General features: G+C 39.5%; 1 protein-coding gene across 2 annotated transcripts in view; it reads right to left on the reverse strand.

The window, feature by feature from the left end:
* The window catches only part of ITGA8 (integrin subunit alpha 8), a 199316-nt gene that overhangs the window by 167248 nt on the left and 19783 nt on the right, over nucleotides 1-12285 (reverse strand). For both annotated transcript variants that reach the window (XM_024253918.3, XM_024253917.3), the window contains exon 3: nucleotides 1046-1146. In XM_024253918.3, coding sequence (XP_024109686.2) covers nucleotides 1046-1146 — 101 coding nt within the window. The remainder of the gene's footprint in view (nucleotides 1-1045; nucleotides 1147-12285) is intronic.

The following is a 12285-nucleotide window of genomic DNA, read 5'->3' on the forward strand; positions in this document are numbered from 1 at the left end:
TGTTATAGCTAAAATTTCAAGACACACAAAAAAATCAAAACAGTATCTAAAAGATTTTCAAAGCCCCAAACAGTTATTACAGAGTTAATTTTTCAACAGCAATTCCCAAAAGTCACATACCACCTTAAAAAATTCTTACAAATTCTGGAATGTGAAAATTATATTAATGCAAAGACAACTCTACAAAAACTATATTGTAAATGTTGGATTTCTTAACTGGAGAGGGCTATATACACTTTATACATTACCTGTTTTATGTCAAAATCTTTTTGGGGTTAACAGACTAAATAAAGTAAGGCATTTCCTTTAGATACTTATTAAATCATAATTCAAGTAGCTTTCAATAAATCCTAAAAGCCAAAGTTATTGCTTTATTGTTATAAGGAAATTAAAGCCAATAGGCTGAAAAATTCCCCAAACTAAAAAAGACTTCCAGATCACTTCAATAGTCATTTGCTTCTCAGTAACTTAGACATGTATCATTGCTCAGAACAATAAAATAATAGAATTATTAAGTCATAGCACTTTGAAGCTGAAAGATTATCTATTTGAGAATGAGTGTTTTTACTTTAAAAAGTATTAATGAACTCAGAGAATCATGCAGTTAGCTGTTCAAAAATTATTATAAAAGACAGCTTTCCTTTCGGTGTGAAAAGGATCAATGAAACCATAGCAGATTAACTTAGCATCCTTATGGGAATAGTCCCATTTTTCTGGTCAGATTTTAAGTAGTCCCTAAGTCAGTCTTAAGCACTACAATATTTTACCACTTTAAGATTTAGCTTTTACTTTTCTTAGTTGTTTTTGAAATATTTGAAAATATTTAACTGCTCTTCTGGAAAACAGGCTTTATTTCCTATAGCTTTAAACACTAAAATACATTCTTTAATTTTAAGCATTTCGTTGCTTTTAAAATGCCAACAGGCTTATCGTTGAAAGTCTAACATGTTCCTATAGGAAAGAGCTTTCTTAAACATGAGCTTTAAAACATTCCAGTGCACACCATACTCCAAAGCAGCAGCACAAGCCCATGGCTCATACTCACCACAACTTTTCCTTTGTGAGCTTTCACTGTTGCTCCAAACCACTGATTGGATTTGAACTCGATAGGTTCTTTGGTTCCATTAACTCTGATCTTTCTGTTGTCTGCCAAAGAAGATAGGAATAGTTAATAATTTGTAAAACGTGGCAGCCAATTAAAACACATAATAAATTTGTACATTAAAAATACTTGAACTAATACCAATCCTTGTCAAACTCCTCCAAAAAAATTGAAGAGAGGCTGGGTATGGTGGCTCATGCCTGTAATTCCAGCACTTTGGGAGGGTGAAGCGGGAGGATCACTTGAGAACAGGAGCTCAAGATCAGCCTGGGCAACATGGTAAAACCCTGTCTCTGTCAAAAAATACCAAAAAAAAAAAAAAAAAAAATACTGGGCGTGGTGGCTTGTGCATGTAGTCCCAGCTACTCAGGAGGCTGAGATGAGAAAATCACTTGAACCCAGGAGGTGGAGGTTGCAGTGAACTGAGATTGTGCTGCTACACTGCAGCCTGGGCGACAAAGTAAGACTCTGTCTCAAAAAAATAAAACAAAAAATTGAAGAGAAGGAAATAATCCAAGGGCCAGCATTATCCTGATACCAAAGCCAGACAAGGGCATTACAAGAAAAGAAAATTACAGGCTAATATCGTCAATAAACGTAAATGCAAAAATCTTCAACAAAATACTAGCAACTCAAATCCAACAGCATGTTAAAAGTATCATTGATCATGTTCAAGTGGGATTTATCCTTGGAATGCAAGGATAGGTCAACATAGCAAATCAATACATGTGCTACTCCACATTAATAAGACGAAGGACAAAAACCATATCATCTTAATAGATGCAGAAAAAGCATTTGACAAAATTCAATATACTTTCAACATAAAAACTCTTAAAAAGTTAGATATAGAAGGAATGTACCTACACACAGTAAAAGCCATACATCACAAGCCCACAGCTAACATTATACTTGGCAGTGAAAAGTTGAAATCTTTCCCTCTAAGATCAGGAACAAATGCTCACTCTCACCACTTCCATTCAACATAGAACTTTTAAGTCCTAACCAGAGCAGTTGGGCAAGAAAAAGAAATAAAAGACATCCAAATCAGAAAAGAAGGTAAATTGTCCCTGTTTGCAGATGACATAGTCTTATATATAGAATGCCCTAAAGATTTCACCAAGAAACTATTTAAAAATGATAAACAAATCCAGTAAAATGGCAGGACACAAAATCAACATACAAAAACCCCATTTACAATAGCATTTAAAAAGTACTTAGGACAGATGGCATCAGCCAGATGGCAGACTAGAGGGGCCTAACACTTGCTCGCTTACAAAAAAGGACCAAAACAAAAACAACTACATTGCAACCAGACTAACTTAAGGAGATCGCTGGAGTACAGCAAGGGAGTGGCAAAAACCCTGTGAGAGCAGAAACTCCGGATGGCCGCAGACAGAGGGGAGCAAAACATCTTGCCTCCACCATTTCATCTTGCAAGCCAGGATGAACTCAGAACCAGGAGGGAAAAGATGAGCAGGAGGTCTCCCGAGCCCCATCGCTGTCGTGGACACCTGCAGTCTTTGCTTCGGGAGAATTCTGCAGTCCTCACAAGCCCTGAGCCCAGCTATGGAGCTACCTGCAGTTCACACAGCGGCACAACTCCAGAGACAGAGCTCACTTTGTACCCCACCCTTATGACCCGAGCTGCTACTGCACTGAGCCGTCTGGAAACAGGAGCCACTGCTAGAGTGCATCCCGCTCTGGGGGCCACTAGTCACTGCATCCCTCCATCCTTGAGGCTCTGCCATCATTGCACTATCCTCACACACACACACACACACACAGCGTGCACCAATCCCCAGTCAACCTGCTGCAGCTCCCTATGCACTGGGCCCTTCATCTCCCCATCCCAGTTGCTACTGTGCCCTGCTGCCAGCTACTCAGAGTGTGGGCCCAGCAGAAAAGCTGAATCCAAACCCACAGAGGAGCTGCACCCCTTCGGCGCCAGAACCAACCTTGTGCTTTGGTCCCAGGGAATTGGTGCTTTGGTGCAAAGGAGCAGCTGTGACTCTGCACTCGAGCCCGTGCTTTGCCCACCCTCACCGGGAAACACAGCTTTCTCTGAGCTGTACTACCCAACCTTTGGGCCAAATGGCAGCAGCACCCACCTCCCTCCCTTAAGTGCTGGAGCTCATCCCTCCATTGTATGGACTGCTGAGGCTCCCCACCTCCCTGGGGAGTGAAGCGAACATTTGCACCTGGCCTCATAGAGCCTGGTCCACTGCTGTGTCCAGCACTCCAGGGTTCAAAGTCAACACTGTGTGGTATTTTTTCTTGTATGCCCTGTTGGCTCCAGAACCTGAATTGCAGCTGTGCCCTACCCTCCAGGGCCTGAGCCTCTGAAGTACCTCTTCCTCTGCAGAGCCATGCCAGTGCTTCACCCTCATACCCAGGATCACTGTCACAGCTCCATCCCTGCCTCCTGGGCCTCAGCTACAGGTGAGTGCTGCAGTCACAGCCCTTGGTTTGGTGGGAGAGCTGCATCTACCCACACCCGAAGAGTGAACCTGTGTCCTTGTCACAGGGGCTACAGTAGTTCAACAACAGGACCCCAGTTCCACAGCCACTCTGAGCACCTGTGATCTGAAACATAGCACCCCGTGGCTGCCTGCAGTCCACGTCAGACCCAGCACAAAGAGGGATCTCCTTGGCTATGTCTTCTCACTGTGGGAAAAATGAAAACAGAAAGATTTCTGAAACTCTTGGTATCAAGAAGCCTAACAACCTACTTTGCCACCACCGTGGCCACAAATCCTGCTGTCATCACTGATGGTGATCACAGCTGAGGAAGCTTCAGAGAAACTATACTACTGTACCCACCTAGAACCAGAGCCAATGCACCCTACCCAACCAGTCCCCTAAAAAGCTTTTGCACAGCCAAGGAAACAACCAACAAAGTGAAGAGGCAACCTGTGAATGGAAGAAAATATTTGCAAACTATACCTACATAAGGGGCTAACATCTAAAATACATAAGGAACTCAACAGCAAGAAAACAAATCACCTGATTAAAAATTAGTCAAAGGGCCTGGATAGATATTTTATGAAAGAAGACATACAAACGGCCAACAGGTATATGTGAAAAAATGCTTAACATCCCTAATCATCAGGGATATGCAAATTAAACCTCTGTAAGACATCACCTGACCCATGTTAGCAGGGCTATTATCAATAAGATAAAAGATAACAAGTGTTGCTGAGAATATGAAGAAAGGGACCCCTAGCATACTCCTGGTGGGAATATAAATTAGTACAGATGTTATGAAAAACAGTAAAGGAAGTTCCTCAAAAAATTAAACATGGAGCTACCATATGATCCAGCAATCCCACTACTGGGCATATATCCAAAGGCAAGGAAATCAGTATATTGAAAATATATCTGCACCCCCATGTTTACGGCAGCACTATTCATAAGAGTCAAGATATGGGATCATCTTAGGTGACCTTCAACAGATGAATAAAGAAGATGTGGTGTGTATATGATGGAACACAATTTCGCCTTAAAAGAGGAAATCCTCTCATTTGCCACAACATGGACGAACCTGAGGATATCATGCTAAGGCACAAATAATTTTGTGCCTGAAACAAGCCAGGCACAAAACCACAGATATTGCATGATCTCCCTTATATGTGGAATCTAAAAAAGTCAGGCTCATAGAAGCAAACGGTAGAATGGTAGTTACCAGAGGCTGGGGAGGGCAGAAGGGATTGGAGAGATGTTTGTCAAAAGGTACAAAGTTTCAGTTGGGATGAGTAAATTATGGAGATTTATTGTACAGAGAGGTGACTAAGAGAATAGATTTTAAACATTCTTAATATACACACACATATACACAAAAGGCAACCGTGCTAGGTAAGGAATACGTTTATTAGCTTGATTTAATTATTTCCCAATGTATAAATAGATCAAAACATTACATTGTAAACGATAAATATATACAATTTTTTTTGAGACAGGGTCTCACTCTGTTACCCAGGCTAGAATGCAGTGGCACGATCACAGTTCACTGCAGCATTGACTTCCCTGGGCTCAAGTGATCCTCCCACTTCAACCTCTCAAGTAGCTGGAAATACAGGTGCATGCCACCATGCAGGGCTTTTTTTTCTTGGTAGAGGCAGGGTTTTGCTATGTTGCCCAGGCTGGCCTTGAACTCCTGAACTCAAGCGATCTTCCCACCTTGGCCTTCCAAAGTGCTGGGATTACAGGTATGAGCCACTGTACCCAGCGTTATACAATTTTTGTCAATTAAAAAAAAAAACTTGAGCACCAATTTTCATATAGAGGGGGATTTCTCTTTGATTAAGTCTAAGAACATGACTCCCATTAGATAAATATTACATGAAAATATATATTCAAGCATGACATTTCACAACTTAGAAGAAGCATTTTCTTAACATTTGCATTTCAGAGGTAACTGTCTTGCAAACTTAGTGTAGACTCTGGTATCCTTGAATCTACACTCCAGTTATTGATTTCATATTGAAGACCATATATTTATAACTGCTCTAAATATTTTCAAATCTTTCCCAGTAGTGAAACACATGGGATTCTGCCTACTCGGAATAACAGAGGCTTCCCAGCATGTGTTAGCAGGAACCAGCATGAAGGACTCCAAAGTCTTGGTTTTTAACTCAGTAACACATGTCTACACAGCCACAGTAGATAACACTCCAACACAATTGTACCTACACTTTGCAGATGTCAGCATGAGTGGGGCCATCTGGGTAGAAACTCAACCCAATTATAGCACACTTTAGTTCTTAATAAAAAGCATGCATCTTGGCCAGGTGCAGTGGCTCATGTCTGTAATCCCAGCACTTTGGGAGACCAAGGCAGGTGGATCACTTGAGGCCAGGAGTTCGAGACCAGCCTGACCAACATGGTGAAATCCTGTCTCTACTAAAAATACAAACATTAGCTGGGTGCGGTGATGCACATCTGTAGTCTCAGCTACTCAGGAGCTTGAGACATGAGAATTAGACCTGGAAGTGGAGGTTGCAGTGAGCTGAGATTGTGCCACTGCACTCCAGCCTGGGCAACAAAGTGAGACTCTGTCTCAAAATAAAATAAAATAAGATAAAATAAAGCAAAGCATGCATGTTTTCTTTCACTCTTGATTGCACATTGAACTATTTCACACATGGTTCTAATTGCACGGTTTTAACTAGAGCTTTATCAGTAATAGCTAATGAATTTCAAAAGACATTCGTACTAAGGGCATCTTATTTGTGTGTTTCCTGTGGTATGCATTTTATTTTTTCTTCCTTCACTTTATAAAAATACATTACAAAATAAACTTTTTATTCCTGTTAAGTGAAGCCAAAATAAACATGTAATTAAACTTTCAATTGAGTTTACTTATGATTACAGATTGTTTAAAGAATAAATTATACATACTCAATCTTAACCTAAAATTTACATTTTGACATTTTAGTAGAAAATCATGAATTTCCCTCTTAAAAATCTTATGCTTTTGATGTTTCCAGATGTTTTTAAAAAACAAGTTCTGGAAATCCTCACCCAAAGTGCACATGACTAACAAAGAATTACAGCATCTTGCAGTTTGTAGCTTAAACTGGAAAATATAGACATTTCTATTTATGTCTAGGCAGCTTGGAAGATGATAGAATTTGAAGCTGAAGATTCTTCCCATCACTGACTAGGTTACCTTGGGTGATTCATTTAATCTTTTGCAGTTTTGATTTCTTCTGTAAAATGAGGCTGAGAATAGCTTCCCCTTCTCCTCCTGCACAGGTGGTCGTAAAGTCACGAAGTTTCCATGAGATAAGTGAGCGTGAAAGTTCTTGTAAATTGGGAAGTCATACAACAGAAATCTTGTAGCAATACAGCTGAAGGTCCATAGGTTTTTTTTCTTTTTAAATCTCTTAATTAGAGATAGCTTAAGATAGTTGAAGACAGCGTAAGTCTGTGTTTTGGTATCACAGCTTGGTATCACCAGCTTGAGGTATTCCCCCTTAAGCTGGGATGTTGATGTTGTACTAGAGAGATCTTGCAGCATTACAGCTACATGAAAGTCAATGGCTTTAACATATACATATTTTAAAAAATCTATCTATATTATATTTATAATATACCTACATATTATATATCATATATCTTAGTCTGTGTGTGTTGTCCTCTCATTGACCTTTGAAGTCAACAAATCACCTTTCTAAAATTCTTTTTTATTATTTCAATAAATTATCTGACTTTGAACCCAACATTGTAATTGAATAAAATTTCAAATAAGTAAGATGTATGTGGGTTGACTGTGAAGGTGAGCTTTCCCTAATTTCTTATTTCCCTTTTCTAAGCAAGGTTCTTTCATGCCAAATAAGCTGACACACTGCTCATTACTATGTCAACCTAGTGCTCAATGAACCTTTGATGCATGGAGGATGTTTTTGATTTAATTTGATCTGACCTTTAGTGAAAACTACTTGGAAGTAATGTCTGTCAATACTCAGCACTGTGTCAGCCCTTCGAGTCTCTTCTCTTTATGGCAAGGACTGAAAGTATGGAAAATACATTTCCTAGACTTTCTAGTGAGCAGGATTCTGAATGAATGAGAGGCTCAGGAGCGATTTGAGAACAGGGAAAGAAAGAGAAGCCATTGTTTTCTGGTGACAGCCACAGGAAGCATGTGGACATCAGCGGTGACAGATGTGATGTTCTTCCAGCAGCTCCCAAATATTCTCCTGACAATCACCTCTTTAGTCCTTTGGACAGCAGAGATCAAGTCCTGTGATCCCTGAACTTCCATATTCCTTGATCTGCAGGTAGCAACTTTCCAGACTTTCACACCCTGTCCTTGCCAACGTCCATGGAAGCCTGCCAGACTCTGCGTGAAATTCCTTCCTAGTTGTAATACTCAATGTGCTTTCTGTTTTCCTAACCAAACCCGCTGACTGACACGGGACAATACATTTAGCGTAGGGCCGCATGTCCTCTGAAGCAGAAGGAAGGCATCGGGTTACCCCGGGAGGACTGTCAACCCCACAGAACGCAAAAGGGCCAGTGGTTCCGGGAGAGGATGGAGCCCGTTAGTTACCTAAGCGAGTCTCTCAGCATATCACAAACTACAGAGAAAGCAAAGGCAAAAGCTCAGAAAAGCTTTTATGGTGACTGCATACAATGTCAAGTTTTCTAAGTGGCAGGAGGTGATTAACAAAACTAATAAACGAAAACCAAAGTGAAAATTTTTCAAGAAAAGGAGGAATATATGTAATATGTAAGAGTCCCCAAATCAATGAGAAAAAGACTAAAATTCAATAGAAAACAATTTCTAAGGATCCGAACAGGCATTACAGGTAAAAATAAATTAGCCTGAAAATTCAGAGAGACAACCTGAGCCTCAAATTAAAGCAGTAATAACTTACCACTTGTCACTTACCAATCTGGCCCCAAATTAATAACATTTGCTTTAACTTCAAGACAATAATTTCATGCTGAAGTTTGGAACAGACATTTGGCACCACGTATCCTAATTTTAAATATATACTTCCTTCTGATCAAAAAATTCTTTCAGTATTTGGTCAGTAGAAATAATAACACAGTGGCTCATGCCTATATTCCTAGCACTTTGGGAGACCAAGGCAGGAGGATCGCTTGAGGCAGGAGTTCAAGGCTACAGTGAGCTACCATAGCGCCACTGCACTCCAGCCTGGACAACATGGCAAAACCCCAACTCTTACCAAAAAAAAAAAAAAAAAAATTAGCCAGGCATAGTAGCCCATGCCTGAGGTGGGAGGATCAGTTGAGCCTGAGAGGTAGAGTCTGAAGTAAGCCAGGATCGTGCCACTGTACTCTAGTCTAAGTGACAGAGTAAGAGTATTCTGTCACTAAAGTCTCAGAGTAAGTACTCTCCTGTCTCTAAAACACACACACAAACACACACACACACACACAAGAAATAGTATGAAAACATTGCTACACTGTTTGTGACTCCAAAAACTGGAGCAACTTAAATGTTTATAAATAAGGGACTCAAAAAGAAACATCTGCTATCTGTAAGATAGACTAAGATTCAACTGTTATACACATATGATAGATTTGTATGCACTGATACAGAAAAATGTCTACACAGTACATGTATTTTTAGCTTTTCTGAGGCTTTTTAAAAGTACAGAGAAATATAAGGACTTTAATACATGAAACACAGGTATTCTCACCAGGAAGAATCAATAATTGTGAAGAATGGACAATGTTTGTAAATTGCGATTCGCAAACGTTATGGCACGTTTTGACACCTGTCCCCAGTTCCATTCCTCTTCCCTCCTCCCCCTCCAGAGGTTGCCACCATCAGGAATTAAATGTATGTGTTTCTGGCCATTTAAAAAATAATGCCATGAATAATATAGGGCTGTAGTCTACAATGCTTTTCCTGTAAAGGACTAGATAAATGTCTTAGGCTTTGCAAACTGTATAATCTTTGTCACAGCTACGCAATTCTGCCCTGTAACAAAAGCAGCCCATAGACAATATGTTAAATAATGGGCTTGGGCTTGGCTGTGTTCCAATAGAATTTCATATAGGAACATGGAAATCAAATTGAATTTTATATAACTTTTATGTGTCGTGAAATATTATTGTTTAAAAACATTTCTCCAGCCATTTAAAAATGTAAAAACTACTCTCAGCATATAGGCTGTGCACACACAGATGGTGGGCCAGTTTTAGTTGTAGTTTGCCAACAATTAATAGAGTAGTCTTTGGTGCAGTCTTGTGAACTAAAGAAAAATGGTATTATATTTTCTTTTTAAATTTATTTCAATAGGTTTTAGGGGAACAGGTGGTATTTGGTTACATGAATAAGTTATTCAGTGACAATTTCTGAGATTTTGGTGCACCCATCACCCAAGCAGTATACACTGTACCCAATGTGTAGTCTTTTATCCCTCACCCCTTTCCCACCCTTTCTCCCAAGTCCCCAAAGTCCATTGTGTCATTCTTATGCCTTTGCATCATCATAGCTTAGCTCCCACTTATCAGTGAGAACATACAATGTTTGGTTTTCCATTTCTGAGTTACTTCACTCAGAATAATGGTCTCCAATTCCATCCAGGTTGCTGAGAATGCCATTATTTCATTCATTTTTATGGCTGAGTAGTATCCCACAGTGTATAAATATACCATACTTTTTTTATCCACTCGTTGATTGATGGGCATTTGGGCTGGTTCCATATTTTTGCAATTGCAAGTTGTGCTGCTATAAACACACATATGCAAGTATCTTTTTCATATAATGACTTCTTTTCCTCTGCGTAGATACCTAGTACTGGGATTGCTGGATCAAATGGTAGATCTTCTTTTATTTCTTTCAGGAATCTCCACACTGTTTTCCATAGTGGTTGTACTAGTTTACATTCCCACCAACAGTGTAAAAGTGTTCCCTTTTCACAACATCAACACCAACATCTATTTTTTAAAATTTTTTATTATAGCCATTCTTGCAGGAGTGAGGTGGTATCACATCGTGGTTTTGATTTGCATTTACCTGATCATTAGTGATGTTGAACATTTTTACCTATGCTTCTTGGCCATTTGTATATCTTCTTTTGAGAATTGTCTATTCATGTCCTTAGCCCACTTTTTGATGGGATTGTTTGTTTTTTTCTTGCTGATTTGTTTGAGTGCTTTGTAGATTCTGGATATTATTAGTCCTTTGTCAGATGTGTAGATTGTGAAGATGTTCTCCCACTCTGTGGGTTTTCTGTTAACTCTGGCGATTATTTATTTTGCTGTGCAGAGGCTTTTCAGTTTAATTAAGTCCCAGCTATCTATCTTTGTTTTGGTTGCATTTGCTTTTGGGTTCTTGATTATAAAGTCTTTGCCTAAGAAAACATGGCATTTGGCTAGGCACAGTGGCTCATGCCTGTAATCCCAGCATATTGGGACTCCAGGAGGCATATCACCTGAGGTCAGGAGTTTGAGACCAGCATGGCCAACATGGTGAAACTCCGCCTCTATTAAAAATACAAAAATTAGTTGGGCGTGGTGGCAGATGCCTGTAGTCCCAGCTACTCAGGAGGCTAAGGCAGGAGAATTGCTTGAACCTGGGATGCAGAGGTTGCAGTGAGCTAAGATTACGCCACTGCACTCCAGCCTGGGAGACAGAGTGAGACTGCATCTCAAAAACAAACAAACAAACAAATAAACAAAAACATGGCATTATATTTTCTGTACTTAGCAGTTTGTACTTGTGTTTTACCCTCAGTTTTATGTTTGTGAGAAATATCCATGAATAGATAGATGGCTAGCCAGCTTAGATACATAGATATATAGAAACATAGATGAGTGAATGGATAGAAAAATAGATGATGGATACATACATACATAGACCAGTCTAGCTTATTCTTTTTAACTCCTGTATAGCATTGCACCCTATTGAATAATAGTCTACATTTTATTTATCCGTTCCATTTACATATGAACATTTATGAGGTTTTTTGCAGTTTTCCCACTTCTACTCTGAGCTCTGAACATTCATATATCCACCTCCATGTGCCTATGTACAAGGGTTTCTCTCTGGCACCCAAACTAGGAATGACATTGCTGGGTCATAGAGAATGATCATATTCTTTTGATCAGACATGCCAACTGATCTCCAAAGTAGCTACAATTTTATGCCCACTAGCAGTGGAGGAGTGAGGGATTCTCAACTTTTGTTATTATAGGAGGACTTTTAAATATTTTCCAGTCTAGATGACTATGCAATGGTACCTCATTTTGTTTTCATTTGCATTTTCCTGACTTTTAGTAAGGCTGATCATCTTTTCATGTTTGTGGACCTTTCAGTTTTTTCTTCTGTGAAGTGCCAGTTTGTATTCTTTACTCATTTTCTTGTTTAGTTATTAGTTTTATTAATTCATAATTCATATATTTTGGGCTACTGATTCTCTTTCCCACATAAATGTTGCAAGTATCATCTTCCAATTTTTTCCAGTCTTTTAACTTTCTTAATTGGGATTATTGTCCATCTGGAATTTATTCTTGTTTATACAGTGGCAGAGATAGCTTTCGTATTTCAATATGAAAAACCACTTGCCCCCACAGCACTTACTGAACAATCCATTTCTTCTCGGTGGTTTATAGTTCCACCTCTGCAATAATAAAACCTGACTTGGTCCAAGGGGCCAACATTGTCTGGCCCCTGATTGCTTCTCCAATCTCAGCACCTCCTG

The sequence above is a fragment of the Pongo abelii genome, chromosome 8, assembly GCF_028885655.2.
Source record: "Pongo abelii isolate AG06213 chromosome 8, NHGRI_mPonAbe1-v2.0_pri, whole genome shotgun sequence".
NCBI lineage: Eukaryota > Metazoa > Chordata > Mammalia > Primates > Hominidae > Pongo > Pongo abelii.